Source organism: Leptosomus discolor, chromosome 20 (assembly GCF_034619465.1).
Source record: "Leptosomus discolor isolate bLepDis1 chromosome 20, bLepDis1.hap2, whole genome shotgun sequence".
NCBI lineage: Eukaryota > Metazoa > Chordata > Aves > Leptosomiformes > Leptosomidae > Leptosomus > Leptosomus discolor.
The window spans coordinates 4,950,468-4,964,368 of NC_141410.1; the positions used below are offsets into that span (position 1 = coordinate 4,950,468).

The 13,901-nt window shown below is 42.0% G+C and overlaps 1 protein-coding gene across 1 annotated transcript in view; it reads right to left on the reverse strand.

The window, feature by feature from the left end:
• Nucleotides 1–4,221: 4,221 nt before the first annotated feature.
• The window catches only part of PRDM2 (PR/SET domain 2), a 61,302-nt gene continuing 51,622 nt past the window's right edge, over nucleotides 4,222–13,901 (reverse strand). Inside the window, exon 8 of the mRNA XM_086476130.1 lies at nucleotides 4,222–4,324. Within this exon, the coding sequence (XP_086332256.1) occupies nucleotides 4,222–4,324 (103 nt within the window). The remainder of the gene's footprint in view (nucleotides 4,325–13,901) is intronic.

A 13,901-nucleotide genomic window follows, 5' to 3' on the forward strand; every position in this document is an offset into this window, starting at 1 on the left:
CTTTCCTGAATTTGCTGTGAATAAAATATCCTCATCGTTCTAGAGAAATGACGCCATTTTGAACTGATTCTTTTTCTGCAAGAAAAATCAACTCCCCCACCCTCCCCAAAAAACTGCGTTTGTTCTCTGAGGGAAAATGATGAAAAATCTGGTGCAACCACGGGTTATTTCTTGTCAGTGGCGTGGATATTTTCCTGCCACAGCTTAGGCTGTAATGGATCATTCATATAGACCAGTACAATATAAAGCTGTGTGCTGTGGTCTCTTGGTTGAGTAACACATGTTATAAAACTTTAAAAACAGAGCATTTACAACCAGGGACATAAAGACGTGCTTTTAAAATTGTAAATACATATTTACAGGCTTGTGTGGTAAACCAGAACTTCTCTGGGAAAAATGTTCATATATCACAACAATTTACACACTTCTCTCCTTGAGTTTGTCAGTTATTATAGTTAATACCACTCTAAAAAAAGCAGCAAAAATAAATTGCACAAAAGTGACCTCTAATAACCTCATTGGTATGCCTTAAAGGCACTAAACTCAGCAGCATCTGTGCCAGAAACTCCGTACTTAATTTAACTTACTGTTGCTGGAAGTCGAGTGGGTCTCAGAAGAACTGATTGTTTAAAGCAGGATTTGGGCTGCGTGGCAAGAAAGCTCTTCCTCAGCAACAATCCTCAAGTGACCAGTGAAAATTCATACAGTAAGTGTGAGCTTCGACAAAATGCCTAACAAAGCTGCACTGGGAAAATCAAGGGCATATCATATTGGTGCTTTAAGACAGAGTACATTGGAGCTGGGTTTTATTAGCACTGTATATGCATTTTTCAAATGATCTAGATGCTGTCCAGACACACAGGAAGATAATTCCTGTTTGAAAGAACCGGGTTTACCATACTAATACTGGATGATGAGAGGAAGGAGAAAATGCGGAGAGAAAATAAAAAGAAAGATAACGTGCAAAACTAAAGTGAGACAAACTGATTAGAGAGCTGTATGTGCACGCCAGCTTCTTTGAGATACACGTTAAGGCCAGGAATCTTAATTGCTGTGCTATTTGACCAAGATTTACCAAGCTGCCTAGCAGATTTGGATACTCACTTCCGACTAGTTTTAATGACTAATGAGAATCTCAGTCTTCCAAGGCTGCTGTGAAAAATTTCAGCCTTCGTTTGGAATTAGTACATCACATATTTCAAGGGGAAATTATTGCTAGCAAAAAGCTCAAGAGGGGACAAATCCTAGAGACTCTCCACAATGGCACAAGCTCTCCCCACAAAGCCTGCATCTCAATGGTCTCACAGTCTTGAACTGGAAGCATCACTTCCAACATGGGAGGGGATGTAGCTTTTTATGGCTCATCTAGTTCTTGGCATCTCAGCCTTCCCCCAAACCACAATTGCACTTAGAAAGCCTCCAATAGGGGTTTATCAAAAAAATCTGTAGCTAGATAATTCAAGATCCTGAAGACCTTTTCTTTCCAACTCAAACAACATGTAGCTAAAACATTTTTACGGTGACTAAAACCAGTGTTTCTTGTTTAAAGCTTTTGTATTCGTTTTGAATAGTTTTTCATCAAAACTATAAAAAAATCAACTGTTTTCAGCAATGTCATACATATATATTAATATATATGTCATATATTATATGAAGATATATATAAAATTGATCCTCTTTTTTTGACTTTTTCAGGGTGGTGGGAAGGAGTATCAACCGGGCACTTGTTTTTTCCTAACTAATGTGTGCATACACAGACGTGTGCTTATCTGTGTGGAGTGCAAAGGCAAGGAGAAGAATAAATTGACTGAAATAAGGGGGAAAATAGGACAATCAACCCCCTTGGCCTCCTTGAAAAATCCCAAACCCAGACGCTACATTACCAGGGATCCTGCAAAAACTTGTCTTGATGTAAGGAACCCTTCACCTCAGAGGTGAACCCTGCGGGGGCGCGGAGAAGCACCCCTGCCAGATGATGCACCTGTGTGTGATTGTCACCATTTTGGAGCAAGAGGTAAGAGACCTTTTTGCACTGCCTTTTACCAGCTGACCTGTATGGTTCTGCACTTGTCTTTACTGGCTGCCAGCTACCCTCATGGACGCCCTCTCTACAGGACCATGGAAACTAAACTTGCTTGTATTGAGGGTCGCAAACACCAGCGCCATATTTAAGGAAAAGCGTTGCTTGACGCTGCGCAGCAACACGTGCGTTTGATACTCTCACTAAGTAAATAAATCCTGACCATAACAAGAGTACCAGACTGGCAACAAATGTAATGGCAGCTTTCGAGAAATGGATGCTTGTCCCTTTAGGAAACTGGGCCATCAGTGCATTTCACAGAGATCACTTAACGGGTGGTCTTCCAATAAAAATGTGGGTCCTGACGCGCTTTGAAAGCAATGGCATCGTGCCCATTAAAGCTAATGGTACAAAGTCAAGAGACTGGGGTGCCCACGGACTTCAGACATGGAAACCTCAGCAAAACCTACCACTCCCTTCAGTGGATTTCTGTGGGATGCCCAGTTCTTTACCCGTTGGGATGTGAAGTGGAAACTAAAATGATGTAACAGTCTTTTCAGAATTTAATTGCATAGTATGTTAAACCCCTCTGTGCTCTACCAGAAAGAGGAGACTCATCCAGACCCATCAACTCTCTGAACACAGTTAATCTGCCTGCAAATGTCTGAACATCTCTCCACGCTATTCCACTGGCTGTTGATGCGTGGGCTCCACGCGGCAGGGGACCTGGAGATCACCCTCTCACCAGCATCCACAGTTCATCACTCTCTGGAGAAGGCAGGAGCCCTGCTCTGTGCTCTCTCCCTCTCCCTCTGGAAGGAAGGACAACATGACAGAAGCACGCCATTGCTTCCAGTAGAAGAAACCGCTGTCCCTGTTACCTACTGAGGAACCGGTCTCACCTCATCTGAGAAAAAGCAGGAGAGGACAATGCTTGAGGATTACTTCACCTCACCTTTTCCAGTCAAAAGTTCCTAGTACCTGAAAATACAGAGAGTTGCATTTAATCAGAGTCAGCTTTAAGATTAAGTAGTCAGAGTAACTGCCCTCTTATGCTGAGCTGGAAGCAGGACAAGTCAACCAGCGAGTGCTGCACAGGAAAGAGATGCCCATGATTTAACTTTTGTTCGTGTTTCCCACAACTAAATGGTCTATGCTGCAGTTAGGGATGTTAACATTCCATTAGCAACCACTCCCATTATTTGGGAGGTAGTAAACTTCATCATTTTACTAACTTTTCCCCCAAATGTTATTTTTTTTTAAACACATTTAACAAAGAATAAATTTCAGGCTGCAGCATCTTGATTTCACTGGCACTCATTCTCACCTTTAGCTTTACACATACCAGTATAATGTTCCTTAGCTATTACACCACTATAAAGGAGGTGATTATCTGCATGTTACAGGTGGGGAAATGAAGGAGCAGAAGACAGTGTCGTGTTAAAAGTCAGTCAAGAGGGAAGCAATTCAGCTTCACCAGTAACACCAGACCAGATCATCACTTTGTCCAAGCCCATATAGCTTCATCATGCCGTTTACCTCGCCACAACCCCAACTAATGCTTTTTGTATGTTATCATGGCACTGCAACTTTGCATTGGAATACTGGTCTTTGGGCTTCTGGCATCCAACCAAAGCAGCCAGCCAGAACGCACATTCCCAGGCGTACTTTTTTGGTCAGAGCTCATATTTGTTCAGCATTTACCCATTCAGCCTAAAAGATCTCCAAGCACTTTGCCCACTACTATGATGAGACACAAACACCAGCTGGAGACAAACCCCATCCTTTCAAAAACTACCCCCACCTTCAAGCTCCCCACAGGATCCAGAGGAGCAACGCCCCAGTCTGAAAAGGTCATAATCAAAAGCAAACTCTCCTTCCATCTCCCATGAGGGTAAAGAGCTGACTCTGTCCTAACAGAGCCTTTTGATCCAGAGGAAGTAGCACACATCACTAGAGAAGACCTTGTCCCTTGGGCTTGATTTAACCGACGGCCCCGTTTCCGACACAGCTCTCCCGCTTCGTGCCTGCGTTCTGATGGGTGACCAGTTACAACACCAGTAGCGAGGCTGGGGTAGGGTCTGCAAGGGGCTTGGCACCCCTTGCCCGCAGAAACGCGAGGCAGGTGAGCCCTGCGCGTCCCCCCGCGGCAGCGCGGTCCCCGCACGGCTGTACCTGCTGTGGGTGCCGTGCAGAAGAGCCTAGTCCTTGAAGAAGTGGGATGCGGTGCAGCTGGATTTCTTGCCTTGCCTGGCGCTGGGCGCAGAGGAGGAGGGACATCTAGAGGCCATGCGGAGCCTGTAACTGTACAAAGAGGCAGAAGAAACTCATACACAAGCATGAGGGTACTAGGGGGGAAGCGGGGGTAGAAAAACCGCAGACACATGCTTTAGGGCCCCATAGGGGCTTTAGAAAACTATGAGGAAAAAACCCTACACTCCACCCACACTGCAAGTACTGAGAGTCATTTCTGAAGGCAAGAGGGGGTTTTTGGGCTTGTTCTGAACTTACCCTGTTAGTTTATTTAAGTAGGAAACAGACAACGTCAACTGGAAGCAGGGTCCAGCCTCCCACTCCATGTCCCAGGCTCACCAACTGGGACAGACAAATCCACAGTGATGTAAAGAACAATTAAAAGAGTCACAGTCTATTTTCTCAGGACAGTTCGTATCAGGTTTTAAAATACATATTTATGGAAAAAGAATTTTACTTTACATAAGCATCTGGTCATTCTTCCCCAAGGTCAAAGCCTACAGTACACTTCTGCCACTAGAGCACCGGCAGATGTGACAACGGCATATACAGGCCGGTACAGCCAACACTGCTACAGCGCCTTTATTGCAGATGAGACTTTATTTCACTTCAAATTTTAAATTGACTCCAAGAATCCCAAAGCAAAGCTGGAAATCAGAAATTTTAACTCACAGTTTTAATGGTGATTTCAAGAACCAAGCCTGCAAACATGAGCCAAAGCAAGGGAAGCAGCAAGGCTTATGCCCTATTCTAAACATGCAATCCCAGTTCAAAAGTATAGCCAGGCTAAATTTCCTTACACTAAAAGATAAAAAAAAAATTAAAAATCCCCTCTTTGTTTTTAAACTCGTCATCTTTTGCTATCTTGCACATACTTGTACCTCCTCGGTGCAGGCAGATGCATGTCTGCTCCTCCTCGCACCTGAGCACCCCCATACTTGTGGTAACTACATACCTACCTTGTATATGCAAATTCCTCAGCCAAAACCAACTACTTATGTTCTTCCAAGGGAACATCTTTTGAAATATCAATTTATTACGTAACATGTCTAAGAAAAGTTAAAAGCCAGGTTTTTCTCCAGGTTATTTTTAGAGTTCAATATACACCCTTTAATGGAGATTTAGCTGATTGTTTGTCCTTACATACAGATGCTGTAGTGCAGTGTAACTGCGAGTCAGACATAAAGAAGTGCAAAATTTTCCATTGCAATAGAAAAACAAAACCACAGAAATTTTGAAAAGTAAGCAATTCAATTATTTCCAAATTAAAATGTGTGGTTAAAAGCGTCTGCCAAAGTTTTGTTATTGTTACATGTAAATCATACTCTCCAGCCTTTGTGAATTTAACACTGAAGCATTCATCTAGTGTGTAAGAATCAGAAAGTGGTAATGAGGAAGTCAACAAAAGCCAGATTTTGTTGTCCCATATAAGGACTGTTACCAAGGGAAACAGCAGAATATCCTAACTAAGTTTAGTTTGTTTGGCTTTAGTTCTTTACTGTAACTACAAGAGAGAAATTTTAGGGTTTTTTTATTTAGAACATTTCCATTTAAGTAATGCTTAATGTAAAAAAATTAATTATACGTAAAAGTTCTTCTACAATCAGTAACATCTGTGTGTTACTGCACGCAATGAGCCAATGCCTAGATCCTGTGGGAAACCTAAAAACCAAAAGCCTCAAATACAAAAAGACACAAGTATCTGGGCAAATCTGACTTGCACTTTCAAATGCACACCCCTTGTCCTCCCCCAGGAACAATAGGCTAAAGGGATCTTTCACTCCCTCACCTCATCTGCCTTTAAAGCTAAGAGATCATTGGCTTAGTATTCAGAAGCTAAGAATTAGAGGAACAAGATAAAAAGGGATTGTTTTTCTAGATAAAAATTGAAATTGAGTTCTTAATGGAGTTCTTACTGTTGCCTTTCCATCCTGCACTCAGCCAGCGGACACAGAAACCACAGGGCAAGGCACTGACAGCCGCAGAGCAGCGATGCTGGCTCTACCAAAGCGGTGAGGAAACCAGTGTCCTCCTCTGTACAGATATTAACCAAAGCAAATCGGTAACTCAACTCTTAAAGAGCCTGTTCAAAGAAACGTGGGGATGTCTGGATGTTTTGGGCGTAACTCCCCGGGTTTGCAAGGCAAGCTAACCTCAGAGGGGGAGGGGAGCGGCAATACCCCCATCGCATGTAGGCACAGTTATTGAGACTGGTATTTATAGCACTGTCACTTTGCACCTGCTTTCACCATCACCCGTGCTGGGGTAACTGGAGACAGGCGAAAGGAAAGGAATTCTTCGACACCCTGTGCCCGTCAGCCGAGCAATAAGGAGTTTGTTGGGAAGGGATGAGGGGCTGTACCCCAGCCCCATCCCACCACTGCGCACAGTCCACGCCCCGGGCCAACCAACAGCGCAGACACAGCACACCCCACGCTACAGCCCTCTCAAACCCATTGTTTAGGAACAGTCCTAGCTGGAAAAAGGAAAAAGAAATAAGGAATAGCATCAGAAAACATGCTACGCTTGCAAGACAAAGGGCACAGAAACTAAATGTTAGGCAGCGGGAAGGACTCATCTACACTGAGTTTTCTCTGTCAACTTCAACTTTCAAATCAGGATAACCAGTTTTGGTAAATGTGCTAGCTATACCATAAATTAAAGCTAAACCAAAAGTTAAATGGTGCTCTTTTTTAACATGTAGACAGGGTCTAAACCTCTCTCTCTCAACTGAAAGCATACCCTAACTAAACGGAGACAAATCACTGACTTTGGTGAGACTCGCTACAATAAAAATGCGCTAAATCCCAGGTCTTACAGTCTTTCATCCTTGGATCTGAAAGTGTTTTGCAGTATGAGTCAGTACCATAATTCCCATTTTTCAGATGCAGAACTGAGTCAGAAGGGAAGCGATTTGCCAAGGTCGACCAGAAAATCTGCAGTCCTAAAGCGGAGGCAGGAACAAAGGCAAAGGTTCCCCCATCACACTGCATTACTATTCCCCAAGGTAAACTGTCTCCTTAAGAATACTTAAGAGGTTTCATCTTATTTGTCTAAATCAAATTCCTACTGCCATATAGCCTCCTAGGCCACTGAGCCTTGAAACAAGCAGCACACACAAACTAGGCAGCTAGTAAAAATGCCAGATCCTGGCACACCCCCTTCCATCAAACATTCTCAAAATACATTTGGTATTTTTAATGCAAATTACCTTGTCTTCTACCACACTTGTGCAATTACCATTCTTCCAAGTTGCTGGTTTAGTTCAAGTAGAAACATCCCAGGAAAATAAACCGCGTTACTTGTGGGAATGAAGACTGGGGTGATCTGATATGGTTGCTGGTCACAGCAGTGAAATCCAGTGAACAGAGCAAAGTCATCACAGTATGTGATAAAACATTTAAGTAATCCAGGTTCACATTTTTACCTCAATTAAGGTGTTTTTCTGGCAGGGCTTATAATTCTACGCTCCTAATCTAAAAAAATCCCCTGCATACGGTCCAAAATTTCAGACACGCACACTCCACAACATATCTCCAACAACAGACATGTCAGGGACAGACTATCAAAAGTGTTTCCTACTCTTAAATAAAACAATGTCTAAGCTGACACAGACTGGCTTCTGAAATAATTGACTGCCTAGGAAAAACAAGATAAAGAGGTGTGGATTTTTAAGCCTAAATTCTTGGCTTTGCAGTCTTAGGCTAGGCAATTTTACAGGCCAGAAGGCAAGCACGGGGGGTTCTGGGGTGGATAAATGAGATTTCTGGGCCTTCTGCTCTCAGTAAGTACTAAAGCATCGTGTTCCTAAGCTAAGTGGCATGTACTCTCTTGCACTAGCATATTGCTTAATGGGAAAGTAAATAGATGAAACAAGGACTTGGAAAAACATCAAAGACAATTACATGAACAATTTTTTTTTTAGTTGTTGTTGTTTTGGTTTTGGGGTTTTTTAAGTGAGACAAAGTATTTAGCAGGACAGAAACGTGCGGATAAATTTAGTTGAGGAGAACATCTGTCTTCTGCAGAAGAGTCCTGCCTGTGCACAAAACCCAGGGAGCAGCAGAAAGCAAAAAGGATCTCAATGTGCTGTATTGCGGCTATTTTGAGACTTATGTGCATTTACTCATGAAAGTGGTGAAAAAGCTGGAACATGTCAGGATTTTATCTTACAATCATGTGATGCTAAAGGACATAAGATGACTATTATGATTTTATGGTCAGACCTGCCACAAATCCGAACTGGAAAAACCTGTTACTGAGATCCTTTGCATTCTCAACTTCCAAGAAGATACCCAGCAGCACTCTGTAACCACAGGGGTTCAAAGAACTTAATACCTTTACAGCAGCATTGCTCCCCCACAGTAACTCCAAACTGGTTTTGTTTCACGCGTGTGCTCTAGAGTTCAAGATTCTTCATTGTTGGCTTAGTTCCACTCCCAGTGGAATCCTGCTGCAAACCGCTAATAACTTCAGTGACGAACACCAAACCAGCATTGAGAACTGCTGAAAAACGTCTCACACCACGCCTACAGCCCACCTGGGGGACCACCTAACATTAAAGCATCAATACCATTTTACTTAAACATAACTCGATTTTCACAAGCAACTAGTGATCTAAAGTAGCCACTTTACAGGGATTCAGCACTGCAGATGGCTAGTGAGCTTCTCTGGAAAATCAGTCTCCTTGGTGGTACTTCAAATTGAGCTCAAAGAAATTCTTAAGTCACTTTAAGAAATCTTGGTCTAGGTCTATAAATTTAGAAGAACAGTATCACGCCAGCAATTTATCTTCCTGCCCTTTTAAAGCAGCACCGAGCATTGTGTGAGCCAAAAGGTGAAGAACATCGGCTTAAAAATAGCCGTACTCAAATATGACTTATACACTGTCAAGTAATCTAATCCGATAATTTAATAAAAAGTTTGTATCTACTGAATTACACTCATGACAGTAGAAAAGAATGATAAAACTTTATAGGAAAGACTGTAGTTGATTTTTATTTAGCTTTATACAGAAATGGTTACTCCAAATGAGTTCAAAATGATCACTGAAGGCTAGCAGAACTCGTATGACCCCTCAGTCCTGCACACCTCATTACAAAAAAGGAAACCACAGAACAAAATGTACTTTTGATTTAAAAAGATGAATGTGTGAAAGCATTTGCCATAATGAATGAGGACTACAACTTCAGCCAAACTCCAGCGACAACGGAGTGTGGAACTCTTCAAAGCAGCTCAATGATGGAAGAATTATTTCTCATCTTCCTACACTGCAATGTTTTGCAGAAATCACAGTAGCTAAATTAGGTGTTCAATAAACTCTACCATCAAGTCGCAGGTGGAACACGACTACCTGCTACGTACACACCATCTGTACAAGAAAGCGAGTTTCCTTGGTCTGCCTGAGCACTTCCAAAGCAAACTCCCCCCAAGAGCAACACCGGCGCTCACCATTCACCACCCAACAGCAGTCAGGGCAATGGCTGAGCTCTCTTCTGTTCCCACATGCTGCCAGGCCTCCAAACGCCCTCAGCAGGTACCACATCCTCTGCGATCTCAACAAAATCACTTCCCTGAAAATCACCATTGTGTCTACGTTACCGCAGGCATTTAACTGCCTAAACTACAGAAGGAACTGAGGCAGGCTCTGCTGAAACAGGCCCAGAGAGGACATTCTTCTTTTTTGACTGACACAGGGCATTGTAAGTAGTGTAAGTCTTGATGTTGCCGTTCATCCGAAAAGCAGCACACCTCTGGCGTTTAACACCACCTTGCACCATACAGACTGAAATGCTGAGCCTGTATTTCTGAAAAATGGAACATCACCCGCTGAATAATCAAAGCTGTTTCTCACAACCCTGTGGCAGTTTCTGGGAGTGCTGTCATCCAAAACATGACTCAGAGACCCTGTTTGGCTTGTGAAACATCAGTCTTACAAAAAATAACCAGAAATATATAGACAAACAAAGTGCGTGTTGCTGATTATGTTCCAAAACGCACTCGAGCTTTGAATAAATTAGGAAAACGAAGCAGCTACCTATCTCTTAAGAAAAAGCCTCCCTCCAACTTGATGCCTGCTCAAGCTTCCCTTTTTCAGTGTTTTACTGCCTTGTAACTGAAAAAAAAAAAAAGCGGTATATCAATGCTCTGTTTCAACTACATGCTACCAAAAGCATTTTTAGAGATTAAGAGAAGTAAGTGTGCAGGATCGGGAAAATAAGAATGAAAAGTGACGAGGTAGGCACGGGAAGCAGTAGTAAGAGGTGCCTCAGTAACAGTAAGGCTTCCTCAACTAAGGAAGAGGTTCAGAAGCAGTCAGTGGCTGAAGAGACTGTGGTCCAGAGACAGAGCAGGACTCCAGTACCTCCTGTTCCTTTGAGTTCCACCAGTGATCTCATGTTAAGACACTGGACGCTTTACACCAACAGCTTCCTTTCCCACTCTTGGTCTTATTATCTATTTGCATTTTAAACATTTGGGAGGGGACCCTTGCCTGACCCTGTAAGTGATGAGCCCAAAGTAGCATCAACTTCAGCTACAGCCTGAGTGTACCTTGGTATTAATTTCACTCAAAAACTACCTGTAAGACATTACTTAAATTGCAAAGTCAAGATGCCAAAGAAAGTTTAGGAAATGGCATCAAGTCATTCATACATACGGAATAAAGACCCACTCTTAATAACACGAACATTTTTCATTGTCTCCTTTGGTGTGCAAGATGGACTAGTAACCGTACTCTTAATATATCATGCCTTTCTTATAGTGTTTTAGTTGCATCTTGTTCTGAAATAGAATTATTTTCCTCACCTTCCCACTCTTCCAAAAAATACTGGAAAGTCCTACACCCACTCTCTTCCGGCAGAGCTGCTATTCACTTTTGGAGCAGCTCTTCACTTTTGGAGCAGCTCTCCACTTTTGGAGCAGCTCCACCCTATGAATTAAGTGACGTGGTCTCTATCAAAAAAACCCAAGAGTATGAAACAGTATCATTACAATGCATCAGATGTTATGCATAAACAGGAAACTATGGATTTTTACTGCAATCTGAGTAACTTTTTTGAAATCTCTTGAGCATTTGAATCCGTGCTTTATTCCCAAGTGTTTTCTAAAGCATCTCTTGAGTAGCCTTTAGCTTTCAGTTCACTAGACATCAGGTAACTGTCCATTCATAAAGTTCAGATGAAGCAATCCACTTTGAAAAGTAATTCAGATTATTGTACCTCTGTAAGTGAAGACCTAAAAGAATTCACATTAAAGTTCTCTAAGATTTGTGTAGCCAACAGTTGAGCGCTTTTCAAAACTCCAGCTACGGCTTAAAGACACCAAACACAATACGGTATTAATTCTGCAAGTATTTATATTCTATTTTAAATAGTGTATAGGGGTGACCCAAAATCAGCCTTGCTCTACTGGTATCAAAGCATCTTCTGTTACAACTACAAAATTTCATGCTAGTTCCAAGAGTTTCTTTCTAATTCTTTACCACTCTAATTAAAAAGAAGATGTGGAAGTTTACCTCTTTTTCGTAATTCACTTACCACAAAAGCTCAGATCCAAACCAGCATGCACTTCTTGTTCAGAACCTACCCTTTAGCTCATTTTCATCACAAATAGAGGTACAGTATCATGTGATTCATACAGACCACACATTCAGTGAATAAAAGCTGGAACTAGTATGTAAGGTCTTCTTTTAAGTCATCTTTTCAAGGTCATTCACAAGCTATTTCTCTGTCACAGGTTATCACTTGCAACTCAGCTTCTTAGCTGAACTTAACTCCAGTAAAACCTGGAACTGGCCCCATAGTTTTGGGAATGAAGTCACAAACCTCAGTAAGTGGAGTGCTGCTCATTTCTACATTTGAAATTGAAAATTTACACATCAAACTGACAGGATCTAGTTTTCTATGACATCTCCCTGAAGAAAACCATCAGGAACCAAACTAGAACTTTAAATAAAAGGCTTACAATACAAAATGCCGACAAAACGCAGCACCAGAAGTACACAAGCCCAGACCAACTACAGGTAGCTTACACAAAGGGTCAGGAGCTTGCAGAGCAAGGCAGGAAACACCACATGCAGGGGGCCCAGCGGCATCACCTGGAATGTCTTGTAAGGCCTGGGACTGAAGACATTTCAGACATTCTCTGATACGAGCTGGGTTTAACTCCTAGCTGGGGGGACGGGGACAAGAGAGGCAAACACGTGTTAGATCTCCCACCTCCATACACGCTTCAGCATGACTGTTTTTATTAAACTGACACTGCATTTGATCTCGCCCAGTGTGTCAGTTGGCCTCTGTAAACAGGACAAGCTTAATTGTTTTCACTGCCTCTTTGGATGCATTTCAAGAAATGTCAGCACTTTGTGGGCATCGTTACAGCTTTATTGTTGCATTCGGATCATAGAGAGGCCGTTATAAAAGCCATAGAAATTCAATTATGCAGATGAGAGGCAATGGTAATAGTAACCATAAAAGTTGTACATTTCCTATCTGTGATGAGTTGCCTATTCAGGAATGAAACTTCTTCCTTGAGGATCAGATCTCACTGTGGAATACAGATTTCCATCATACAGCACTTCACTGGAGAACTGCTGTGTACGAACCTGTGTGAGCACCTCAGCGCGGCAACATCCTTGGGACACAAGAAGATTTAATATCACAGCAGAGCAACAGTAAAGACAATGGCAACAGGATTTCTGCCATAATATTAAGGGATGAGAGAAGGAAGCCGGTTTATTTATGATCAGTTCACTGCTAGACATCCCTAACCAATCCTTACAATTAGCAAGACTGCAGTAAGACCAAACAGCAACTGGTATTTCAGTTGTCAGTAACAGGAGATGTGAAAGGACTAGTTAAGGGTAAGTTTATGTCCCACCCCAAGTAACTTCAAACCTATAGGAGAGTTTTCACCTTTTTTTCACGTTTCCTAATTCTTACAAAATATCCAAATACAGCTATGGGTATGCAAAACAAAATGTTTTCACTTAGGTAAATACAGTAAAAACTCATCAATAATAAAAATCTTCACTGTGACTGTCCTACCACCTAACTGGTGCTGTAAACTAGACTAAGAATCCACGTCTCTAACTGTGGGGCAGCTACCAAACTGCAGCGTGTACTCTCACAATGCAGATGTGCCTGCAAAAACACTCCATGAACAATGTTAGAACTTCTGCATCATTGTACCAGATCTTCCCTGCCAGTTAAAATTCAGGGAAAACTTTGTTATGGAGAGGAGAACACATTCAAGGAGTGACATATCACATGAGAAAACAAACAGGGAGCTCTGGCCAAAGAATCTTACTGAAACAGAAGTATTAATTTGAATAGACAACTACATAAAATATTAACTTACTACTGGATTAGTAAAGAGGCTAACAAATTGGCTACTGTAATACTATTAGTCTTAACGATGTGACATTGTTTCACCCAACTGCCACACTAATACGGACACAGATGCTTCCAGCTCCACTGCAGGAGGCAGAATGCAAATCTTGGTTGTGGAATAAAACACTCCAAAATTCTCAGTGCCAAAACTCTACATGTATTTTTTTAAATTAAACTCTCTCACCAGTTTAAAGCATATAAAAATAACACATTATAACACCAGAAGAAGTTGAAAT